The sequence below is a fragment of the Musa acuminata genome, chromosome BXJ2-5 (assembly GCF_036884655.1).
Source record: "Musa acuminata AAA Group cultivar baxijiao chromosome BXJ2-5, Cavendish_Baxijiao_AAA, whole genome shotgun sequence".
NCBI classification, from domain to species: Eukaryota; Viridiplantae; Streptophyta; class Magnoliopsida; order Zingiberales; family Musaceae; genus Musa; species Musa acuminata.
Genome location: NC_088342.1, coordinates 1,125,426 through 1,150,591, shown reverse-complemented (window position 1 = coordinate 1,150,591; position 25,166 = coordinate 1,125,426). Strand labels below are relative to the sequence as shown.

General features: G+C 41.6%; 3 protein-coding genes and 1 long non-coding RNA gene across 6 annotated transcripts; 2 read left to right on the top strand and 2 right to left on the bottom strand.

Moving 5' to 3' along the window:
- The first annotated feature begins 8,338 nt into the window (after nt 1-8,338).
- LOC103983571 (uncharacterized) lies at nt 8,339-10,641 on the top strand. The gene is made up of 2 exons (XM_009400803.3): nt 8,339-9,458; nt 9,618-10,641. Exons 1-2 carry the CDS (start codon nt 8,752-8,754, stop codon nt 10,327-10,329), a joined length of 1,419 nt encoding a protein of 472 aa, XP_009399078.2. The 5' UTR covers nt 8,339-8,751; the 3' UTR covers nt 10,330-10,641.
- A 342-nt stretch (nt 10,642-10,983) lies between these two features.
- LOC135612029 (uncharacterized) lies at nt 10,984-15,163 on the top strand. The gene is made up of 2 exons (XR_010486714.1): nt 10,984-11,688; nt 12,817-15,163. It is a non-coding gene; the product is annotated as an uncharacterized LOC135612029 (long non-coding RNA).
- LOC135612028 (EPIDERMAL PATTERNING FACTOR-like protein 2) lies at nt 14,001-14,635 on the bottom strand. Its single transcript, XM_065107749.1, has 3 exons — nt 14,499-14,635; nt 14,387-14,421; nt 14,001-14,309 (listed from the first exon to the last, which is right to left on the bottom strand). The coding sequence occupies exons 1-3, from the start codon at nt 14,596-14,598 to the stop codon at nt 14,070-14,072; spliced, it is 375 nt and encodes a 124-aa protein (XP_064963821.1). The 5' UTR covers nt 14,599-14,635; the 3' UTR covers nt 14,001-14,069.
- A 1,228-nt stretch (nt 15,164-16,391) lies between the features above and the next one.
- On the bottom strand, nt 16,392-21,894 carry LOC103983572 (homeobox protein rough sheath 1). Of its 3 annotated transcripts, XM_018826478.2 has the most exons (6): nt 21,767-21,894; nt 21,295-21,650; nt 21,102-21,215; nt 20,887-21,025; nt 17,294-17,577; nt 16,392-16,799 (listed from the first exon to the last, which is right to left on the bottom strand). In XM_018826478.2, exons 2-6 carry the CDS (start codon nt 21,619-21,621, stop codon nt 16,593-16,595), a joined length of 1,071 nt encoding a protein of 356 aa, XP_018682023.1. In that variant the 5' UTR covers nt 21,622-21,650; nt 21,767-21,894; the 3' UTR covers nt 16,392-16,592. The 3 variants fall into 3 exon arrangements, with proteins under 3 accessions (XP_018682023.1, XP_018682022.1, XP_009399080.1); XM_018826477.2 differs by lacking the exon at nt 21,767-21,894 and having other exon boundaries at nt 21,295-21,754; XM_009400805.3 differs by lacking the exon at nt 21,767-21,894 and having other exon boundaries at nt 17,294-17,547; nt 21,295-21,753.
- Nucleotides 21,895-25,166: the final 3,272 nt, after the last annotated feature.

The window sequence follows — 25,166 nt, the reverse complement described above, 5'->3', positions numbered from 1 at the left end:
AACCGCCCAGGCAGGGAGGTGCCACCGCCCAGGCTAAGTCTCCCAGCGAGACTGGGAGGTGCAACCGCTCCAGCCAGGCGGTGCAACCGCCCAGGGCTCAGTCTCCAAGCGAGACTGGGCGGTGCAACCTCCTCTGTCAAGCGGTAGCACCGCCTGAGCTCAAGTTTCGAGCTCTGCCTGGTGATGCAATCACCGAGCTCAGTCTTCGAGCTCTGGAAGAGAAGTACGACCTCTCTGGCCAGGAGAAGCACAGCCTAAGCTCAGTCTTCGAGCTCTGGCAGAGAGGTGCAACCACCTCTGGCAGAGAGGTGCAACCACCTCTGGCAGAAAGGGGCGATCACCTCTGGCAGAGAAGAGAAACTTCTCTGGTCAGGAGATGCACCGCCTGAGCTCGGTCTTCGAGCTCTGGCAGGAAGGTGCAACCACCCCTGACAGAGAAGGTGCAACCGTCTGAGCTCAGTCTTCGAGCTCTGCCAGGCGGTGCCACCTCTCCAGTCGAGAGGTGCAACCGCCTGAGCTCAGACTTCGAGCTCTGCCAGGCGGTGCCACCTCTCCAGTCAAGAGGTGCAACCGCCTGATCCCGGAATTTCGGGATTTGATCGTTTTGAGCTCGAAATTTGAATTGGGTTGGGGCCTATAAATACCCCACCCATTCAGCACTGAAAAGAAACAGACCCACACCGAAATCTTGATCTTTTCTGTGATTCTAAGAGCTCAAAAGTGTTGTAAAGCCTTTAAGTCTCCTCCTTCTGTTCTTCAAGTTTTCAGTTGTAAAGTGAGGAGAGAAAGGTCTGTAAAGGTTGTCTCCTGAGCCTGTTAAAAGGAGAGAAACTGTAAAAGGGCAGTTTGGCCTTCGCCCATTGAAGGAAGGCCCCTAGTTGACGTCGGCAACCTCGTCGGTGGAGGAAGCCAAAAGTGGAGTAGGTCAAGGCTGACCGAACCACTCTAAATCTCTGGTTTGCGTTTATTTTTGAGCACTTTATCATTACTGCAAACCTCCTCCATTACTACTGCTCTCTGCGCTTTCACGAACAAGTTCTAAGTGCTGTTCTTCCGAATCTGCATTCAGACGTAAATTCGTATTTTCGTACATTACAGTTTACGTTTACGTTTGATTCTGCAGAACTGTCTTCCGTGCTTTTACGAAAGAGTTTCCTTGCAGTTTACACTTACATTTTGATCCTATTGATAACTGCAAACTGTCCTCTACAATTTTACGAACGAGTTTCAACATTTAGACGTAAAACTGCATTTAGACGTAAATCGGCTTTCCTCTCACAATCATCAGTTCTCAGTTCACGTTTACGTCTTGATTTCAACTGCATACTGCCTTCTGCGAGTATACAAACGAGTTTCAAAGTTTAGACGTAAATCTGCGTCTAGACGTAAAACAGCGTTTAGACGTAAATCTGAGTTTAGACGTAAATCTGCGTTTAGACGTAAAACTGCGTTTAGACGTAAATCTGCGTTTAGACGTAAAACTGCGTTTAGACGTAAATCTGAGTTTAGACGTAAACTGCGCTTAGACGTAAAACTGCGCTTAGACGCAAACTGTGTTTAGACGCAAACTGCGCTTAGACGCAAACTGTGTTTAGACGCAAACTGCGCTTAGACGCAATCTGCGCTTAGACGCAAACTGCACTTAGATACAAACTGAGAATTAGCTTTTGCATCATAATAGTTTTTTTATTGAACGAACGCAGCTTTTGGTTTTTAATCGCTGTAAGATTTCCGCTGCACTAATTCACCCCCCCCCCCTCTTAGTGCTCTCGATCCTAACAGATGCTTCATGGTCGAGTTCTAACCACATAGTGGTTGGGGGATTCTTTATAATCAGGTTCAGGATGTCGTGATCGAATAATTCTTCATGATTAAATTTGGTGGCATTATTATCGAATAATGCTTCATAGCTAAGTTCCATCGCATCATGGTCCAAGGATGCTTTCTGGTTAGGTTTAACCATGTTATTATTGAACAATGTTTAATAGTTAGTTTCAGTCGCATCATTGTTGAAGGATATGTCATGGTAGTGTTCAATCACATCATGGTCGGGCAACACTTCATAATCAAGTTCAACGTTGCCATCATCAAACTATACTTCATCATCGGCTTCAATTATATCATCGTTAATGATGCTTCATGATCAGGTTTGGTCTCTTGATGGTCATTCATTGTCGGGTTCAATCATTTTGTGATTGAATGATACTTAAAGATTGGGTTCAATTGCAATATCATCGAACAATACTTCTGTAGGGAAATCTAGGGGTGACATCACATGTGCAACGGAAAAATAGAAAACAAAAAATCCCTAAATTTTTCAATGATGTGTTCGTCATCGTATGAATATTAGTGTGTAAAATCTGTAAAACTGAAAATCATACGTGAGATAATTATGTTACCTAGGAAGATTGTATATATCTGAATCTCTGCAGATATGTAGGAGTGGACGAAGGAGGTTAAACACTCTCCTCTCTGGCGATGATCCACACAACAGGGTTGCGACAATGCTCCTCGAATCACTGTCCAAATCTCCATACCTGCTATCTAAGGAGGAGAATATGAGGTGGCAACTAAGAAACCTCTAACCTATGGGTGTTTGGTTCCCTCATATTTATAGATGCCCCCTATTAACTTAACTCTAATAGATCCTACCCTATTAACTATTAGATCTTTATCCAAGCCTCTTAGATTAGTGGATCTTTATCCAATAATCTCTCATTGGCTCTTATTATATCTCATTCATATGATCTAATAATTCAGGGGCTTATTGAATATCCAATAAGATATGAGCTCTGGCGGATATCTCATATCCGAACCTCTACTCGTCGTAACGTCTATCATATGTATGTGATCCTCTAGGCCCAATATTGAGTTGGCCATGAGTCATATCTATCAGAACTCCTTCTAGCTCAGTGAATTATTATCTTCATAATAATTCACTCGACTCATCGATTGCGGACGTATTATATCACTACGCTGTAGCCCCTAGACAATACAAGGGAATCTAATCCTTTGGACCCATTTATCCTCAGTTATCGTGTACCTATAGTCTCTCATCCATCTAATATCCCAAAGACCGTATATTGGGTATAGTGCTGTCAGACTCATACGATTTCTTCTCGAGTCTCGCTCTAATCGAATTCTTCTATAGAACTCTTTCTCTCTCAATCCGAACGACCCTAGCAAGAACGCATAGGATGTTCCTCTTATGACACTAAGAGCAGATGATCTTCTATCGATACTCAATAGCCCTCGTAAGGTTGGCTACCACTCTCAATGACCGGCTGTACTAGATCTAGAACTTCCAGACAAGTCTGGTATCAAAGAGTGAAGTACTTATACAAGACATCTTTGGTATCTTAAGTCTAAGGATCAGATACACCACTAGGATTATGAAATCACTGTATGACAATAAGGCATCATCAACCATCCAACATTCTGTGAGTGGATCAATCATGAACTCATTCTCCAATGAGCACCTACACTGTATCCCTAGTGTCCCTACATGAGTAGCTATGAGACCAGCCACTTCTATCATATGTACGGGTATACAGTAAGTACACTAGTATGTCTGGTTATCTTGATGTCACTCTTGAGTAACCTATGACCAAGATTATTTAGGATCTGTATTTAAAGGCGAATCTATCTCATTATCGTGATCTCATCACGATCTAATTCTCATTGCATAGATCCATAGACATCACAATATATTCATGCAACAAGCAATATAAAGTGATATAATGTCAAATAATATAATAAACAAAAGATAAAATATAAAGTGGTAAAATCTATAGACATCACAATATACTCATTATCGTCATGTCACATGTGTCATCACTCACGTGATTAACTTGCAGGGCATCTATGACTAGCATTGCTTATCTCTTTAATAAGTTTAGTACCTCATTGTTCAAAGTTGTCATCTCGTAAGACAAACATAGTCCATCCTTAACGTGTTGATGCATCATTAGGTGAGTTGAAGATGAAGTCCACCAAAGATTTGATTATTATTCTTGGGATGTTCCGATGTATTGGATGTCAAATTCTCCTAACTCAATTGACCATCTCAATAGTCTGCCTAGTAAGTTGATCCAAGAGAGGACTCACTTTAGTGGTTGATCGTAACCACATAGATCACATTCACATGAAAAAATGACCAAAGCTTCCTCACCGCCTTCTTAATCGGTAGGTATTGTAGCTCATCTCTACTCATGAGTTGGCTAGTATAGCAAACATGCTTCTAGGTACCCCAAGTCTTCTTGCACCAAGACTGAGCTGGACCGAGGTAGTGGCCAGATACATAGTAAAACTCTCCTTAAGGCTACAAGAATTGAGCTGTGGTAATTTGACCAATCAATCCTTTAAACTATCATAGGTTGTTTGACATTCCTTAGTCCATGTGAAGCCTTTCAAATTCCTGAGTGCTTGGAAAAAGGGGAGGTACTTATTGCTAATTACAAGTGTCCTACAAGCCAATCACATGAGTGATGACATGTGTGACACATTACATAGTTTTATTATTATTATTAATATTATTATTATATTTTTATTTTATATTGCTTGATTGATATATTGTGATGTCTATGAATTTGTGCAATTAGAATTGAATCATGATGGAATCATGATAATGAGACTAATTCACCTATAAACACAAACCCTGAATATTCAATATTCTCGATCATATATTACTCGAGGGGGACATTGAGATAATCGAAGAGATCGGTGTACTATATACCCATCCGGAAATAGTTAGTCTCATAGTTGCTTATGTGGGGATATTGAGGATATAGTGCAGGTGCTTATTGGAGAATAAGTTCATTGAATGATCCGCTCACAGAATATTGAATGGTCAATAATATTCCATTGTCAGACAACGGTTCTGTGATCCCAATTGTGTATCTGTTCCTTAGACTTGAGACACCAATGAAATCCTGTATGAGTACTCCGCTCTTTGATATCAGACTTATAGGCCTAGAAGTTCTAGATTTAGCACAACTAGTCATCGAGAGTGGTAGTCAATCTTACGAGAGTAATTGAGTATCAATAGAGGATCATCCACTCTCGGTATCGAAAGAAATATCTCATGTGTTCTCGCTTAGGTAAATCTCTAGCCATGGTCATTTAGATTAAGAGAAAATGAGTTCTCCGGGAGAATCCGATTAGAGCGAGACTCGAATAGATTCCATATGGGTCTAATAGCATCATGCTTGGTATATAATCTCTAAGATATTAGATAGATAAAGGACTATAGATATACGATAATCAAGGGCAAATATATTCGGTTGATTAGATCTCCCTGTACCCTTTAGGGACTATGGCGTAATGGCCTAGTACGTCCATAGTCAATAAGTTGAGTGAATTATTATAAGATAATAATTCACTGTATCAGAAGGAGTTCTGATATGTGTAACTTATGACCAACTTAGTATTAGGCCTAGAGGGTCACATATATATAGTAGATGACGCGACGAATAGATGATTTGATATGTGATATCTAATAAACCCATGTTTTATTGGATCCGTTGGGTGAGACACAATAAGAGCTTATAATGGATAATTGGATAAAGATCTAATTTCCATTAAACTAGGGATAATTTGATGAAGATTCAGTATCCAATATGCTAGGGAAATTAGATGGAAATCTAGTACCCAATATGGGAGGATCCATTAAGGTTAGTAGTAAGAGTTCTCTATAAAAGAGATATATGACTAAAAAGGTTAAAAGGCTGGACCCCTTAACCGCCACCTCCCTAATTTCTCCCTTTCCTCAGTCGATTGCCCCATCTCTAGTGCGAGAGGGCAGCGAGAAGGACTGCCCCTACTATGTGGTGGTAGTGCACAAAAGTAAGGAGACAATGCATCGTAAGAGGAGGTGTGTCATCGCTTCATCCGTCGTATGGATCACCGCTAGAGAGGATAATACGAGATCTCCTTTATCTATGGACTAAGATCTGCAAATTAAGGATATACGAGTTCTCTTATTTGAGATCGTCTCATGTCTTACATAGTTTTCGATTTGATAAGTTTTTCGTTCCCAATCATCGTTTGCAATTTGATATAAATCTATTTTTAGGAAATTGATTTCTATTTTATTTTTCTACTGTACATATGATGCTCTCCTAGATTTCCCAACACTTGTCACCTAACTAAGAGAAAATGACTGAGGACTACTACCTAACTCGTTAGCTATTGCACCTCCTTGACTGACCAAGAGAGGCGAATCTCTTATCAAGATTAGCATCTAATTTATGTTTGTGTATAATTGTTAGGAACCAATCGGCACTAAGAAGGGGGGGGGGGGGGGTTGAATTAGTGTAGCAATAAAAATGTCGGTTTGAAAATTCTTCGTTCGATAAAAGTCGATTTCAGAAATGTGCTTGACTTAAATGCATATTTGTTCATAAACATAGTAAAAGCAAAGTAAGGAGGAAGTTTGCTATGAAAGTAAATTGCTCAAAATAAATGCAAATCAGATTTTATAGTAGTTCGGTCGTCGTGACCTACATCCACTATCGGTCTTCCTTCAATGGATAAAGACCAACTACCCTCTTACAACACTTTCTCATTTTCACAGGTTTAGGAAATAACCTTTACAAGTCACTCTTTTACAAGTATTCCCTCACACTAGAAGGAGGGAACTCAAGGTTTATGTAGAGTTCTCTTATTTTTTCCTCTAGACTCTGGGACTTCATTTTGCTTTATGTCTTGCTATCATAGTTAATTCTGCATACTTAAAACCCACTTCGATCTAGATAATTATTACTAAACTAATCAAATATTATCCGGTATGTCATTAGTTCATCGACGCTTCATTCGATTCTTGGGCGCATCGTCCTCTCTTGTGGCCTCTTGCCCAATCGACTAGTTGGCCTCCACAACTCCGATTTTATTAGCACAATATCCACTCTTCTTGGCTCGATGCCCGAACTCATGGTCCGAAGCCTTCTGTTGATACGTCGACTGATCCTTCGACGTGACGTCTAATCTTCTGACATGTTTTTCTCTGGCCTATCATGATTCTTCATGCTTTAATTGTCTTTCCTTGATCGAAGCTTCCTGCGTCACTCAAAACATCAAATCATAAATACTATCAATTGGTTTCATCATTAAAATATGATATTCAACGATAATAAAGCTGAGGAACTTTCCTGAGTTGATTATAATGACATACTTAGTTGTTGGATTGAGATGCATCTTGAATTTCATTAGCATTTGGAAGTTCAATTATTGTTGGATCAACTAAACTTGATTCAGGCCCATGTGCGTAAAAAACCTTCGAGTGTGCCTAGGGTTCTTAGATGTCCGATCCGGTGTCCTATAAGAAAATCAAGGTCGGGTGGGTTCATCACTCAAGTTAATAAGAGTAGGAAGAAGTTTGAATAGATACTGTTCACCTCAATTACTTTAGTCTAATGAGCCTTTTATGTTGTTGATTGGGACCCTCATCTCTCTATGTTGAGTTGATTAGGTTGTCATATGAGTTGACTGAGTTGTCATATGTTGATCACCGATTAAGGGTAAACATGTCTAGTATCATTTTGTTTTTCTATTCAATTGAAATAAAAAAAACTATTGTATTCGGTTAAAACATTAATATTTCCACTCGGAACAAAACTTCCCGTAATATGCGTTCTGGATGACAATAGTTGTTTCACTGTGTTGTTTAATGAGTTTGATGACTGCAGAGAGTTTGCTCAGCTACTCCGTGAAGCCAAATGACAAGTTGCTCGGACCTATCACTCGACATACGTGACAAGAAATAGACTACAACATACTCTGCTGCATATGCTATAAATGTAATGCACAAGTTGGCGTAACTTTTTCTCAGTCAATTATGTATGTTCTATGCAACTTCATCAGTCTCGCATGCATGCATGCTTGTGTCTTTTTGTCAGACTTCTGCTCAGTTTTATATCCTTCTTAAGTCTTCAATAAGCTGGATTTTGGTGTAGAACTCGATCAAGCCTTATCTTCGACTGAACTACTTCCCAGCGGCGGAGGGAGAAGGAATGGCTGCCCGACGAGGAATCTCCGCCGCAGTGTTACCACCACAAACGAAAAGAAGCGAAGCGAAGCCTCGCAGGGTGGCAGCTACTCACACTTCCGCATCAAATAATAATAGTTAAGAGAGGAGGTGATGTCGTCGATGAGGTTGGGCTTCCAAGTCGTCGCGGTCGCGAGGCCAAACGACAACAACAACAACAGCCTGTCCACAGCTGGATGCCATATCTTATTCTCCGTTTGAATTGGCTGCTCCACCCACCTATCGCTCCTCCTCCTGCCCACAGTCTCACTTTTCCAGCAGCACAGCATGCGACCGAACCCCAAAGATGAATGCTACATTTGATCTCTCGTCTCTTTTGTACTTTCTTGGAATCTCGTAGAATGGAAATGTATACACAAAAGCATGGAGATGGGAGGGGAGCGAATTTGATATGCGAGTTTGTGAACCAAACCATGCAATTACTGGTACGGTAAGTAAATAAATGGAGGCAAAAGGACGAGAGCACGTACGAGTGGGGTCGGAGGGCGTCACCAGCTCATGCCGTGCCGCACGCTTTCCCACGGATTCCTCTTCTTCCCCGACCCCCACTCCCCTCCCGAACCCTCTCCACTCGCACTCTACCTCGCCAGCCTGTGCCTGCGTGAGTGTGTCGTCGCCACTCGTTGACCCCCCCTTCTCTCTCTCTCTTTAAACTCCTGGGAGAAGGAGATTGAGATTGGAGCAGGAAGGAACAAGGAAGGAAGGAGATGGAGCCGTGCCCGTTCGTCCGGCTCCTGGTGGGAAACCTGGCGCTGAAGATTCCGGTGGCCGCGCGGCCCGCCGGGGCCGGCGTCCACCCCTCCGCCTCCCCATGCTTTGCCAAGATCCGCCTCGGCAAATCCCCACGCCAGACTGTCGCCGTCCCCCTCGTCCCCTCCGACGACCACGCCACCGCCGACCCACCCGCCACCCCCTCCTCGTCCGCGTCCGCTTCTGGTGCCCTCGCCGCCCGCTTCCACCTGTCTAAAGCCGAACTCGACCGGATCTCGGCCAAGCCCTCGCTGTTCGCCGGAGGGCGCGGCGGCCGCGTCAAGCTTAAGGTCTCCGTCTACACCGGCCGGAGGGGGACCACCTGCGGGGTGAGCTCCGGCCGGCTCCTCGGCAGGGTGACGGTGACGCTCGACCTGAAGGGGATGGCAGATGGCGGCGGGAGTAGGGCGGTGGTGTTCCACAGCGGGTGGGTCGCCTTGGGCAAGAAGAAGACAAAGGCGGGGGCGGGGAAGGGCTCCTCCTCGTTGCCGGCGCAGTTATATCTGACGGTTAAGGCGGAGCCGGACCCGCGGTTCGTGTTCGAGTTCGACGGGGAGCCCGAGTGCAGCCCCCAGGTGTTCCAGGTGCATGGCAACCTGAGGCAGCCCGTCTTCACTTGCAAGTTCAGCTGCCGCAATGCCGGCGACCGCAACTTGAATTCCAGGTTTTGCCCCATTCCTCATCTTCTTGCTTTATTCCCTCTTCCTTGGTTTTTTTTCTTTAGGGTTTCATCAAGATTGGGATTTTGTTCTTCTTTCCTGATGCATTATCTTACATCTGATCTGTTGTGATCTGACACAAAAGTCGAAATGTTATGATGCAGATCGATGCATTCGGAGCCGGGGAGCTCGCGGAGCTGGATCTCTTCGTTTGGATCGGAGCGGGAACGGCCGGGGAAGGAACGCAAGGGGTGGTCGGTGACGGTCCACGACCTCTCCGGGTCGCCCGTGGCCCTCGCCTCCATGGTAACTCCCTTCGTGGCCTCCCACGGGACCGACAGGGTCAGCCGCTCTAATCCCGGGGCATGGCTCGTGCTCCGCCCCGGCGACGGCACCTGGAAGCCCTGGGGACGCCTCGAAGCCTGGCGCGAGCGCGGCGGCTCCGGCGCCAGCGACGGCCTAGGCTACCGCTTCCAGCTCCTTCTCGACGCCGCCATGGGCGCGGGCATCAACCTCGCGGAGTCCACCCTCAGCACCACCAAGGGCGGCAAGTTCACCATCGACCTCACCAGCGCTGCCGGTACCCCTCTGAGCCGGTCGACCTCGCCGGGATGCAGCCCGAGGGGGAGCGGCGACTTCGGCTACGCGCTCTGGCCCTTCCCCAGCTACCGCGGGTTCGTGATGTCCTCGACGGTGGCCGGCGAGGGGCGTAGCGGCCGGCCCACGGTGGAGGTCGGCGTGCAGCAAGTTGGGTGCACCGAGGACGCCGCAGCCTTTGTGGCGCTCGCGGCCGCCATCGACCTGAGCATGGACGCCTGCCGCCTCTTCTCCCACAAGCTCAGGAAGGAGCTGAGCGCGCCGGATTTGTTGCGGTGACCGACCAAATCCTACAACGTTTTCTTTCGTCTTCCTCTCTTTGTACAGGTGTGGGAAGTGTTTCCTAGGCAATTTTTTGTTTTTGTTTTCGTGTGTTTCGGCTAAGCTTTCATTTAGTAGTAGTCTTCTAGATGTGTTTTTTATTACGCTAGAAGTCTATAACCGAGACAGAGAGAGAGAGAGTGTGTGTGTGTCCGTGTGAGAGTGACGATGGTAGACTGTAATTTGTAGCCTTGTGTTCACCTTCTTTTTTTGTGATGATCCTTTGGATGAATGAAACTTGAATAAAGCTTTAGAGCTGTTCAGTTGATATATCCTGCTGTCACAATGCAATTGCCTTTTGCAGTGTGTTTTCAGGCAGTGTTCAGATAACTTTTAGCTCCAGGAACTATGTGGTCTCCTCCCCAAGTTCATATTGACGACGAAGCTAGCTTGCAATATTTTTGGTGTGTGAGATGCTGCATCCTTTCTCAGGCTTGTGCTGCAATTGATATGAAATATCGAGAAAGAAGAAGATAGGTTGTGATCTTGTGCTACCTTTTTGGGGACCCTCCGGAACAAAAAAGCGAGATCAAACTTGAATAAAGTGAAGTGGGGCTCCTAAGAGTTTACTTGTGAGGAACTATGTATGCATGGGGTGGGGCGTCTCCTGGTTAAACATCAAACAAAATGCTCCCACCACCACCTCCTCCTCCTCCTCCTCCTCCTCCACCATGGATGAATGGGGTTTTGCTGTTCTCCATGAGCCAGCTGAGAAGGATGGTGCGGCTTTTGAGGGGCCGGGGCCGGGGCCGCGGCCCATGCACGTGGCTGTCGCTTGCCCCATGGACCAATAAGAACTTGCAGCCACTGCTGAAGGTTTGAATTCCTGAGGGGCACCAGCAGACAAACTTAGATTGAGGTCACCCCAGTTTTAGCCGAGGGGAGTAGGAGAAAGGTTGATGTCACTCGGCCCCGCACAGCAACAATGGCGCTCTTTTCTCGTGGGCGTCGGGGGGCATCGCAGAGCGCGCGCACACACACCCACCCCCCATTTGTTTTGGTAGGTTTCTCCACAGGACAGGGCCTTTTGTCTGCCTCTGTTGGTGTCCAAGCGCCATAACCACAAGCGACACCGGTTGCTGTCGTCCGACCTGCAATGTGGTTGTGGAAATGCGTGAGAGGGCGAAGGGCGGGGACGGGGTTGGGTTGGGTTGGGTTGAGATTCCGAGGTCACCATCGCTTTCCTGCTGTCTAACAACAACTCACCCAACCTTTGCTTGCCTTTGACAACTTTTACCCACCTCACCACAACTTGAAGGCTGTCTTTGCTTGTCGCCTCCCCAAGGATTTCTACTTGATGTTTCGACCTACTGCGAGGTATCGTTATTCTGCACTTTATACACTATGTTGTACGTTCGACAGCATGAAACCCAAGTCATGTCTCGCATGCTACATAGCAGCTACCTTTTATAGTATAATACATCGACAGCTTGTGGCATGTAAAAGAATAGGATTCTTTGCATATCAATTTTAATTAAAAATATATTTAAATATCTAAAGTTCTCAATCTATAATCATGATATGCTTTTAAAGATATTACAAGTTTCAAGTGGCAGTCAAATGATTGATTGTTGACAGTAATTAACCGCATACTCAAGTTTTTTTTGCATTTTATAAGGATATACACAATAAATAGAAATATTTGATATATATGTATATATAAATACAAATATTCACAATCTTGCCAAAGAAATATTTATGTATGGGAGGTGGGTCATGTTGTCCTGTGTGAAGAGTCAAGTGGGCTTACTTGTCGTGCTGGGCCAAATTTCTCAGGCCAACCCACTGCTAAACAATGCCAGCCTACATTAGCCTACATTAATTAGCCTATAATTCCATATTTAGTTGATAATAAAGGCTTTAATCTGAATCTGCATTTAGTGTATCGAGGTTAGTTTGCTGTGCTAATTTTTGCACACACTTGGTACTTTCTGTGGTGTTTCTACACCCACAATTCAACCAGCATTTGTTGAGTTTAGAAGGGCTGCTGGAGTTTATTCTTGCAAATAGCTGCAATTGCTCAAGTAAATACTTTTAGTGATGAACTGAGATGGCCAAAACATTTCAGCCACTGGAGTTCTAGGACGTATTTGATGTCTAAGAGCACATCTTCAGCTAGAAATGAATGCTTAATTCATGTTGAGGAGATATTGAAAGTAATGGAGGACAGAAAGCAAACAAGGCATAAGATAGCTCTCATCTGCTCAAGTTTAACATAACAAATTGAGCTAATAACTTGCTAAATATAGCTTCGATTGCTGCATTCACTCAAGTTTTGTGTCTCAGGTATTGTGCACCATCTCAGCATAATTCTGACCTCATCTTCACATATTTGGTGTCAGTATTTTTCTTCTTCTTAATCATGTGAGCTTTGCAAAAAAAAAAAAGATCCCAAGTCTAATTCAGGGGAAGCACTTTTAATGCTGATGCCCCTTTTCTTTGCAGGATAAAATGCATTGCTCTCTCAGATGCTATTTGTTGGTGCATGATGATAAGAATGCAGAAGGAAATGTTGTTTCTGAAAGATAGACAAAGTTAGCATTGATGCTGGATATTGAAAACATGGAGGACCGGTTGTTCAGACTGCAGATGTCGAAGAGGAAGTCTACTGCCCAAGAAATGGCTAATGGTGCTTCATCTGCAAGCAATGCTTTTGTTGCAAACGCAAGCCTTGCTAACTCAATAATTATTCCGAGCTTTCAGATCTTCCATCACTTCTGTCATTCTGGCCTTGCTTTGTGGAAGTTGACAGCAGCATTGAATCACAGCCGTATTATCAGCGAAGAAATATGCCCTGCAGACTATTAAAAAGACAAGATTTTGTTTCTTCTCTCTGTGGAGCCTTCTCTGAACATTTATCATATCTGCACCTCAAGACAGATTGCATGATGTGGATCGATCGAGAACGAAGACCCGAAGGCAATCATGGAGAGATGAGTCTTCTCGTGTGTCCTGCATCTTATTGAAATGATTGGATTCAACCGCTAGAAGCAAGGATCGAAGAGGAACAACAGGCACCGGCTAAAGACCAAAGAGAAGAGGTGGTGGAGCAGAAACATCATGCTGTATTGATTGATATCTTTTCCATGGCATGAACGAACGGGCTCATCAATGCACATTCTTCAACATATATTATGGCTTGTGTAGACCCAAGACGACAGACAGACTGAAACAGAAGAGCAAGAGACCTATAGGGTGAACTGAACTCACCCAGTTGTCTCCTTAGATGAGATGTTTTGTTACCTAGATCTTGCTGCCGTCTATCATTTGCTTGCAACATGTTAACTTGATAACATGGACATGATCTTTCATGGAGATGGACTGGCGTGCAGCAAAGGCCCCAAAGAGGAAGCCTGTCCTGTCACTTCAAACGACCATGTCTACAAGGTCTGTGACAACTACTAGTCTCTGCATGATATGATGCTAAAGGATCTTTCTTTAACCCTTGTCCAACCTCAGAAGCAAAAGAGATCAAGCACTTGGGTGTCACAGGGAAGGCAACATGATGATGTCTGATAAAAAGAAAGAAAAGGAGATGGATTACACGGAAGACTGAAAAGTAGACAGATGACCTCCACATCCATACTTGACACACAAAACAGCCCAGGTTCAAGAAGAGATCCAACAAGAAAAGAAGGAATCCATCAAGTATTATTATCTACAGGACATTAATCTGGTAGTGGCTCACTTTTCGAGTCTCACGGATCAAAGATCAAGTCTCCACATTTGCATTTCCAGCTCAGGGGCTTGTAGTTGGAGCTGTAGTCACCCCTCACGGTGGCCGTACCCAAGAATTGCCTGCTTCGACTCTTCTTTTCTTGTGGGATTACTGGCACCTGAACTGCTTCACAATGGCCACATGTGATGCACCTCCTCTCGCAGATTGGTGGTCTTGATCCAACCAAGGCTCTTACCGTCGCCTTCTCCTCTCCCCTTCCCTGCATTCTAAGATAGTCATATGTTGTTATCAGGCGTAGAGATTGCAGTTCTCACCAGAAATGAGCGAAGGCCTTACACTTGCAACCTCAAGAAGCGTAAGCAATGATCTACCTGCAACCATGGCACTGCAAACTTACTACTGTACTGTCAGAAGGAAGTGATTAGCCACAGAAAGAAAACAAGCTTACCTTCAACAGAATGCTTGATCGGATTGTAGCTCAAGAGGAAAAGCATTAAGAGGAGAAGACAGAGTGGACTTTTTGTTCCGATACGATCGAGAGGTCCCATTTCTTAATGGGATTTGATCGAGTAAATGATGAGTGGCAAAGGGAGAGGAGTTCGAGTTAGAATGCAAAAGCTTGTTCTTCCAAATCTGGGCTTTATAAGCAACCACATGCACATGCACATGCACAAGCAGAGGAAAGCTCCTGAAAGCCACTGCAAAGGTGAGGCGATCAGGTTTGGGGGGACGCTGCAACGCAGCAGCTGTATGCTTTCACTTTACCGTTCGAGCAGTCCCCATCTTTACTGATCGTCTTCTTCTGGGCCGACGGTGGACTCTTGTGGTTGTGCTGTTGCGGCAGATTGGATGCCGCACGTAGCAAAGCTCCCTCCTTTTCTCTTAGGACTGTAAACGAGGAGAGCATATGACTGCATAATGCATGCAAACACTGCAACTTGTCAACGATGAGCATCGAGCCTTTTCAGAGTGCGTGGTGGTGTGCGCTAAAGTTGACATGAACGCATGAATCAATGAACACCAACTATGACTTTGAGGGTGTTGCAGTGATGCTCTTCTCTTGTTTTGATTGGGAGAGAGAATATATTCGGATGCTTCTTTTCATGCATTGCTAATCTTTCTTTACTCAAGTATCAGACAATCCTCTGCAAGGTACCTCATCTGACATGAACGCAACCAGTCAGGGATGATATCAGTGCTGAGTTTTTAACCTGTCTCAGGCTACTATTTTTTGGCTCCTCTACAACTTTATCAGTCACTCTTTACCCTCAGTATAGTTCCATGAAAAATGTAAATCAATTTATAAGAGTACGATTGGTGAGTTATTATTTATGAAGTTAGATTTGAAGTATTTTAGATTATTGATTGGTTTAAGCTGAACAAAGCTTGACTATATCACACCTTGACTACATCTTTGTACAAGACTTTCCCTTTCCATTTGGTCACACCTTGAGCTTCATGCACTCCTTAACCACTGATAAAGTCAGATTGATCCGATCATTGATATCAATTAACAGATATAATAATACCTGCACCTGCTTCAGGACATACAGTATAATAAACACCCTTTTTTCTTATATTAAATGAAAGTTATTTCTCAAGACCACACATCACTGGAACAGCTTCATCATCTCAATCAAGTGTGGTTGAGTTGTGATGCTGTCAACTTCAGCATGAACTCCTACCATCCATGTCATGCTACTTCCAACTTCACATTCATAAAAATACCAGGAAAGTTCCATCAGGTTGCACATCAGTGTTACTGTTGGAATTAGAGACTAGATTGGTTGACTAGGATTATAATAGCATGGGTTTGAAACTTGTCCTACATAAATTATGCCTGTGATATAAGGATTAAACCTTTTCCATAAACATCACAAAAACTCAACTTTTTTCCACAGGATTGATATTAAATCAACACATCACACACAATATCAACAAAGTCAAACACTGCACTTATGCAATCTTTCGATTTCACAAGCTCATATTGCGGCTGCCTCTAATTAAAATTAAACTGCAAGCATTAACTTGCAGAGAGTTACACTTTCACCACCTAAAAGACTGTTGTCACACACTACCATGCATAATGAAAGGTCACAGTACAGTATATCTGACCTGCCAAAATGACCCTTAAGTTCCATGAAAAATGAAGATGGCAAATGAAATCTTAAAACCTCCAAAGATTTCCCCTCAGCAGGGACTCAGAAAGATACGGTTGATTTGGTTTACTGGGGATTGTGGCTTTCAGAAATGTGTTGCTAAGTTTAGCTCAAATCGATAGCTTTTAGCTATCCCACTGCAGGAGAACAGAATAGGATGAAACAGAAGTAGCTCCAACAGATAAGAAGAAGCAACATAGTCATCATAACAATTTGTGGTATTCAGACACTTCCAAACTAATAGGTTATACACCAAACGGCCCTAAACATTGCACTAAACATTGATTAAAGCAACATAACGATAAGCCGATTATAGTGCAAAGCTTACATATGGAGAGAATTTAATGTGCACCTGGGGAACTTTGCAAGTAGGTGTACATTAATTATGGACCGACGTGGTAAAGACCATCACCCATGAAATGCCCTTCCATGTACAAGGCAGCAGCATTCTGCGGATGAAAACCATCCATCACCATGAGTTGCATGTCCTCCGACGGCCTCCAATGCCGTTTCCTTTGGTTTATAAACCAATTGTTGATTTGCTTCTGATCGAGGCCGGTCGATTCAGCCAGAGCTAACTTTTCTGATTCCTGCTTTTGGTCACATAGATGAGTTATAACTGCCTTCTTGCCCTATGCATTATGCATTACAATTTAGCAAGACATAACTATGATATGCAAAAAGAAACTAGACAGGTACTAGTGGAGCCCTCGCTGTGAGAGCTTAGTTCCTATTCAATTTAATTACGTAGCATTCTCTGGCAATAATGTGATCCAGAATAGCCAAAACCACTCAACTATCTCATGCCCTTGCAAAAGAAAATTTAAATTTAAATTTAAATTTGCTCCAGAAAGTATTCTTAAAACAAAAATATTACTACGTCCGAGAACACTGCATAACAGAATCTCTTATGATTTCTTAGACTCCTGCTTCATTAAATTTTGCAGTTCTATTTAAAGATTGGGATTCATGATATCGGTTTCTTTCCGTATCAGAGTTTCAATTGTATAATCTTTTGTTTTAGGGGAACAAATATATTCAATTCGGTGTTAGAAGGAAAATCTAGGAAATGTTTGACTCTTACCGACGGATAAGGCCATTTGTAGTGGAGTTCCCACCATTTGAGCAGTTTCTGTCGGGCTTCCTTTGGTAGTTTTCCTTTCTTCCTTTTCTTGGATAGCTCTTGCCTAAGGCTGCTCAAATACCCACTATATTTCTTTAGCAGATGGTGCTTCAGCTCTTTGTCCTCGGCTCTTGGATCAATCTCTAAAATATCAGCTTCTCCACCGCTGGCATCAGGGTCCTCTTCGGAGGATGCAACATCTTCACATCTTTCATCTGCAGGTTCCCAAGGAATATTTGAACAGCCTAGACAAACACAATGATGTCCTTTGGATGAATTATCATATCATATAGTCACTATTTTGAAAGAGGTGCAGCCAATTCTTAAGTCATCATGATGCCAAGAAACAATTTACTAGAAGAGACTAGATTCTTTAGTATACCATAGAAAACAATGCATTATTCAGACTTAAAATGTTCTTTCGAACAATACCAAAGGCTATGAGGACATAACGGATAAAGGATTTACAGAGTGGAGCTAGTTATATTGAATATTTTCTCAACAATCAAATACCTCATGCTTAAAAAAGATGAAGAAACCACTCATCACAATACAATGATTAGACTCAGGGTGACCAAGAAGTTGTGGTTTCTGAAACATATATCTCATATATGAGGCATTATTATCATTATTAGGCGAATTTCCTACTTGCGAGAAAGACGGAACTGTAAACCCACATCTTTTGTAAATCACACATATCTCCTGTTTGTCTTCCTTGTTGGTGTTAGGAATTCATTAACGATGTATCCTAGTCAAACTGAACAGGATAAACATATATTAGGTCAGATATCAATTAAACCCAAAAGCTTAAGATACTAGTTGTGAATCTAACATCTACCCCCATTCATGTGTGGCTCGATCAAAAAACTTAAACAATTAGATTGTGAGTCAAACCCAATTTATGTCACTAACTCTCTCAATATTTACCAATGAGGAACTATTCTTTTAGTCCTCTTTTCAATCTCTCCTCAGCTGCCTGTTTCCGAACTCGAGAAACAAAAAGGGTAGAGTACATTGACATGCTTCCACAAGTTCTTGCTGATATCTAAAGCATTTATTATTTTATCTTGATCCAATGACAAAAATCTCCAACAGAAGCTCATTCATTACGGGGACCATAATGTAGAAGATATACTGTGAGAATGACAAATGAAAGCTATATGTCTCTAACATTTGGTGTTGGGTGTGTTGTTTTGTTCCTGCCACTGAGCTACGTTGATCACATCTCTTCCTTTTAAGCATGTTAATACATATAATCTCATATAAAGTAATGATCAAGAGCAAGGAAAGCTACTTGAATGCAAACAAATATATCTACACAATGTCGAACATGAAAGGCGAAAAAAGGAATTTGCAGAAAACCAGAAATAGCAGCTTTGGCATGGTCAATTATGAATTATGTTGATCGAAACTTTAAGCTGATTTTGGGAGAGGAGTTACAATGACAAAGAAGAGTTGTCAGAAACGTAGGTTTAACATCATAAATTATTTTCATTAACTCATCTAGAAAGCTTGAATCAAACGTCAGTTCAAACAAATATCTCATATTCAATAAGCACAAGATCCAACACCACATTTTATTTCCTAGAATTATATGCATACTTCCAACACATAGGGGTTAAACTGGAACATGTTTTATGTCTGTAGATTCAATCTATCATAAATGCCAAGCATAAAATTTTTAGAACCGATATAAGTTACATAAGTGGAAGATAACCATAGCTGGATGAGATAATTCTGTGATAATCAAGTGGACCATCTCTACTACATGTATGATATGCGCTATCAGCTTTCCTAGGGATAGAAAGTCAACAAAATATATCTTACCAACAAAACCGATGTCAAGTGCTATAATAAACTGGCAAAAACAAGAGTGTGATAGTTTTGGTCATACCAGAAACGACATGCTATTGATTCACATGAAGCCATCAGAAACTTGACTAGTGCAGATAATTAAGTCGATATAATTCGGATGTTGCAAGCGTAACCAACATTGTTTAATCACAATGTTCATTACTAAAAAGGGAACCTAATCTTAGTGTATTAGAGAAACACAGACTGTGTGCATAAAATATGATAAACTTGAAATTACAAAGTTTATCTTATTGTTGGAACACTTTCAAAATTTAGAGTTGCAATTTAAGTAGGTCAACAAGTACATACACAAGAAGTTTACCAAATTGAGAAAACCAGAACTCATCGGAACACATTCCGATTGCACACTTTATTATGTTTTTCTTTTTCTGAAGAATCCACATTTTGCTCTATTCCCAAAGATGTTAGTATGTATCTTGCAGCAGATTGGCATAGAATTTTGAATGCTTGTCAAAGGTTCCTAAAATGATACGAACAAAAGCCATGAGACCATTTACATTTACACTATTATGTATCCATTACGTTAGGTACGAAATCATTCAAAACCTCTTTCCACGGAAAACCGTCGATTTCAGGGACATTCTCCTTGTCATCTATCTTCCTGAAGCTAAAGAAACCACTCATCCAATGTATTCCTAATGAATCCATTCACTTCTTAACACCGAAACTTTACGGTAATGACTGCAAATGATCAAGTTTCTCGTCATGGGATCTGATCTCAATAAAAAGAAGCCACTCATCCCACGTATCCGTAATGCATGAATTCACTTGTTAATACTGAAAGTTTGCAGTAATATAACATTTGCACTATCCTTTCACACAGTTTATCTCACACATCTTTGCACATAAATAGTATATGCTGCATCACACTTGCAATGTATGTTAAACACTACCACAGCCTGACAAGATAGCACTAAACTAGCATGGCGAGGAATCACTACAATAGCATCTCATGTCATAGATCTAGAGAGAGAGAGAGAGAGAGAGAGAGAGAGAGAGAGAGGAACTTGGGTTTGCTAATAAAATAGAAGAGACGATCATTCTCGAGAGAGGATTCACTTTGGAACCCTAAGATGACCGACCCTCTGGTGCTGCTGTCAGCACCGAAATGCCACCTTATTGCACTCTAACGTGTGTTCTCCTCATTCATTTTTATATTACTTTGCAAAGAGAGAGACAGTTCTGCTCTTACTTTCTGCTGTAAACAATCTTCCCCAGTAAACAAATAGCAATCCTAGGAAAGAGGGGAGACGTCTAGCCAAGGACGTGGACGGCGGCTAGCGATGGAGATGCCGTGAGGTACCTCCTTTCCTATTTCCCATACCTCGGGCTATTATATTCATAGAAGCTCTAGGGCAGATCTTAATGGCGTCTGAATGAGATCTGTGGGAGCTTGCTTCGGTCTTAGTAAGCGTGAAATGTGGAAGCCCGGTACCACGTAAGACATCGTCTCTAGCTGTTGTCGCACTACCGTACCCATTCGCACTGCACTGTTGCAGGGAAAGGTCCCGAAGACATCTGTAACAGCAGATTACTACAGTTCTCTCTCCCTCTCTCTCCCCCTCCCTCCCTGCCAGTGGAGGAAGACTATGTTGACAAAAGGATGCGCAGTGGATGAGATCAAATGCCGAGAGATTATAATGATGCAAAGTGGTTGTTGGCCTAACGAGTATGACTACCGGAGGAGAAGAGCCGCAACGAGGAAGTGTTGGTGAGCGCGTTGAACTGTGACTCCACCGTCTTTAGGAAGTCCATGGCTTCTTGAAAGGGCCTCGTTAGCTCCACCCGGTACCTCATCAATACATCACAGTATGCTTCCTGTCATATTTGTTAGAGTTCGTTTGAGCACGGCAACTAAAATATGGAGAAAGAGAGAGAGGATTCAGAACAGTGCCATGAACTGATCGAGCTCGGGGTCGGAGGAGGGCTCTTGACGGCAGCTCCAAGGCGACTCGAGCTCTTGGGCCAAGGCCGAGAGGCGTGCCACCACATCCGGCGGGGCCCCTACCTGCAGGAGCGTTCGAGAGAAGGTGTTGACGTTTTGAACTGTGCGGATTGTTGGAATCGAGAAGAGCTGATGATCATACCTTTTGGCAGTCGATATAGGCTCCAATAAGACTCGAATACTGAGGGTGAGACATGATCTTGGCCTTGATGTCTTCTGTATTACTTGCAGATATCTCCCCTCCTTCCACTGCTCTTACTCGAGATGGTTGTCGAGAAGAACCGGCTTCAGGTCTGAGGGGTGGATGTTTGAGGTAAGGTAATTTGGCAGTGCCGGGGTAAGAATTCCGGCCATACGAGGCCGCGATCAGAGGCGGTGGAGCTGATCCCGTGGTTGTGGCTGCTGAGGGAAGGTATAAGAAAGACTCCCTTGAGGTGCTTCCACCGCCAAAGTGAGAGAGTTCCTCCATCCCACCCACTGAGAAAAGAGAAGGGAAGCCTACGGAGAGAAGCCGGATTATTGCACCTATTTTATTACGAGAATTGAGACTTGAGGTGAGAGAGAGAGAGGAGGAGGAGGGAAAGATGAGGAAGAAGAAGTGGAGGAGCATCTACCTCACATAGTCCGAAATAGACCCCAAGAGTCACACAGAGAGAGAAAGAAGCGTGTTAGAGTGAGAAGGGAAAGCTATGTCTGGTGGCTTTCTTTTCCGTTGTCAAATCAAAGTAGACTGGAGATGAGATGATGCGTATGTCTCGGTGCCTCTGGTCAGCTATCTCGCCAAGTTTAAACCTAATTACCATTACGTGCTAATCCAAAGAAAAGGAGAGACTGTGAAGGCAAGATAGAGAGAGAGAGAGAAGAGGCTGGATTTGACACACCGCATGTGGCAGTGATGGGTTGCACTGTAGCACACCACACGGGACAATAACTTCATCTATTGTTCGTCGCTTCACAGCTCCATTAATGAACGTGAAACCCTTTGGACGAGTGAGGGGTCTCGTGCGAGACTGGATCGGTGGGCAGACGACCGGCAAGTCATCCCCCATGCCTCGGTGTCTGAAGCGACATCCTGTTACCACATCGTTCTTCTCTCCAAGAGATGAGAAGGTATGCCTTCTGATGCATGCTTAATTAAGACTGTCTTCAGCTCCTTTTTATCTTTCAGGGTGATGGAACCGAGAAAGATTCTTGGGAATGGAAGTGTTCAATTGATTCAGTAGATATTTCAGTGTGCGACAACAATAGGGTGTGGTGAAGACCTTCTTTCGTCTCCAATTATATTCAAATATAAACTATTTTTCTCCTCTGGGTTAGGGTAATCATGTCCTCCTCTAGGTTTACGTCTGATTTGGTCCAAAGAGAGTGGTTTTCTTCTCATTGTCATCGTCAAGTCAATCATTTCTCACAACTGTTCTACTGGTTTAGGTTTTATTGTCTGTGTTGTGTTACTGTTCTCATCCTTCCAAAATGGTGGTAGTAGACAAGAGGAATAGGTGGCTGTCAACCTAATCCATGCATAGCCTAAGATGGATAGAGAGAGAGAGAGAGAGAGAGAGAGAGAGATGGATTCAACCTCTAATAATACCGCTATGGCCTTAAGATAGAAAGATGGATTTATACAACACGCCACCATTTCATGTTGTGTGTATTTAACACTTTTGACTATAATTGGAACTCTTGCATAAAATAAATGTTATGTTTATGAAATCAATTAAGGATAAATATGAATAAATCATGCTCGTCTATCGGCGGATTCGTTTTGGATGAGTCCGACACTATTTTATCTCTTCTGAATGGATCCAAAAAGATAAAAATGATTTGGCATTTGTAAGATTTTGATTTGCTTAATGTAAGATTAGATGCTCTTACAAAACATCTATAAATCATGTCTCATCTACCATATGTTAAATAATAATGATTGAAGCACGATTTTTTATCTTCCAAAGAGGTTCTTACAATGTCTTTCCAAGTTTAACGTATCTACAAATATATCATCCTCCGCATATAATTCTTTCCTTAATATAATATTATCCTGAAAACTCAAATTACTAAACATCATATATAATATTCTTAGTCGATGCAAGTTTTTAGGTTTTCTATAATTACATATGATAAACTTAAATTTGGAGATAAAACATAGGACTACTTACTTCATATATATATATATATATATATATATATATATATATATATATATATATATATATATATATATATATATATATATATATATATATATATATATATATATATATATATATATAGAGAGAGAGAGAGAGAGAGAGAGAGAGAGAGATTCCCGACGCACACATGAAACATAGGTTTAGATAAGACTATGAAGACCAATAGGCACAACAAGGTATGGTAGCAAGTCCATCGAATGATTAGGACGAATTTATACACCATTAATCTAAAAATAATGTCTCAAATGGAATAACGCATAATGCTTGTCTTACCACTCGTTAAGTATATTATGGTACCACTCGAATCCTTTCTCCCAAATCGAATAAAGCAACCTTACAATCGTAAGATTTGTGATGTGATAAAATTTTACATATTATTTTTTTTTTTGTAAAATAACGTTAATTGAAGTAACATTATTTTTTTAAAGTGAAGTAATGAGCACAAATTACAATGAGGAGGAGTTGGTGATTTTTTATGAGTTGTGTGGGGGTATTATGCACTAAACATACATTTAGAGAGAGAAATATTAAGACAACTAACTACATTGATGGGAGAGTCCTTTTCACCCATTGTCAAACTTGTGCAACAGCTATTTCCCTCAAGTCCCTGTCTCTTTCACTTTATTAAAGGAGGACAACCAAGTTCAAAGGGCAACCAAATGAATAATGAAGGTTGGCAATTTAGAGTTAGCATTTGAGCTACTTGCAAGTCTTCTTCTTCTTCTTCTTTTAATTTTGCTTTTAGTTTATACAAAAATACATAAAATTTCGATGTGAATCCATTTTTGGAATCGTTTTTATTATTTTAATATATATTTTTCTCAATAGTCCTTTGTTCAACTTTTATTTGACTTTTGGGTTAAAAATATATCATAGATTAGGTGGAATAAACAAGCTATGGGGTGACAAGCAAATCATCTTCATGTGTACAACTCATATAGATTTGGTAAAAATATTGTCAATAATTGGATTGGGGGGCCTAGTACCTTGAATTCTTTTGCATCATATCAGCATATCTTTCCAAATTTGACCTTATGGATTGTCTCCACAATGTCTATGTATTATAGGCTTGGCCTTTGTTTGTAAATAGTAGCCTCAAGGCCATTATAAATATACATTTTTGTTTATATATATATATATATATATATATATATATATATATATATATATATATATATAATGGGTTAATCGTAAGATTATATGTTCAACTCTTAATCTATTAAATTATATTTTGATTATCTGGTGCATTAGTTGAGTTTGGAGTAAATCAAGATTCAAATTCAAGTATGAGATATCAAGAAGCTAATTGAGATCATATAAAAACTATATTAAGGGAATATCCAATAAAGTTCATTCGATGCTTCTGTTAATAAAAATATGAAGAATTTAATCAAATATTCAAGTCAAAAGGTTTTCGAAATATTCTAAAGGAATGTCCCCTTAGAATATCCAATATCGTGAGGTTGGGGTTATACTAAATATTAGAAATAGTTATGTATATTATTCGACCATCAATATTGTATAAGATCATACGTTAAATCACTAAGATTATAATTAAAAAGAAAATAATTTTATCAAGTCAACTTTCTTCGGAACTCAGTTAGTTAATTAGATAAAATATATTAGTAGTCACATGCATGTCATCCTCCATATCATTGAAGATCATGATAAAGGTACACAAGAAATGACATCTCTGTATTCCTTATATCCTCAATCAATTTATGATTTTAGGATAATCATAAATTTAAGTAGTTTATCTTATTATGTGATTTGAGTGTATGATTAGGAAAAATCTCTTCTTCAAAGCCAATATAAATACTCATTACCT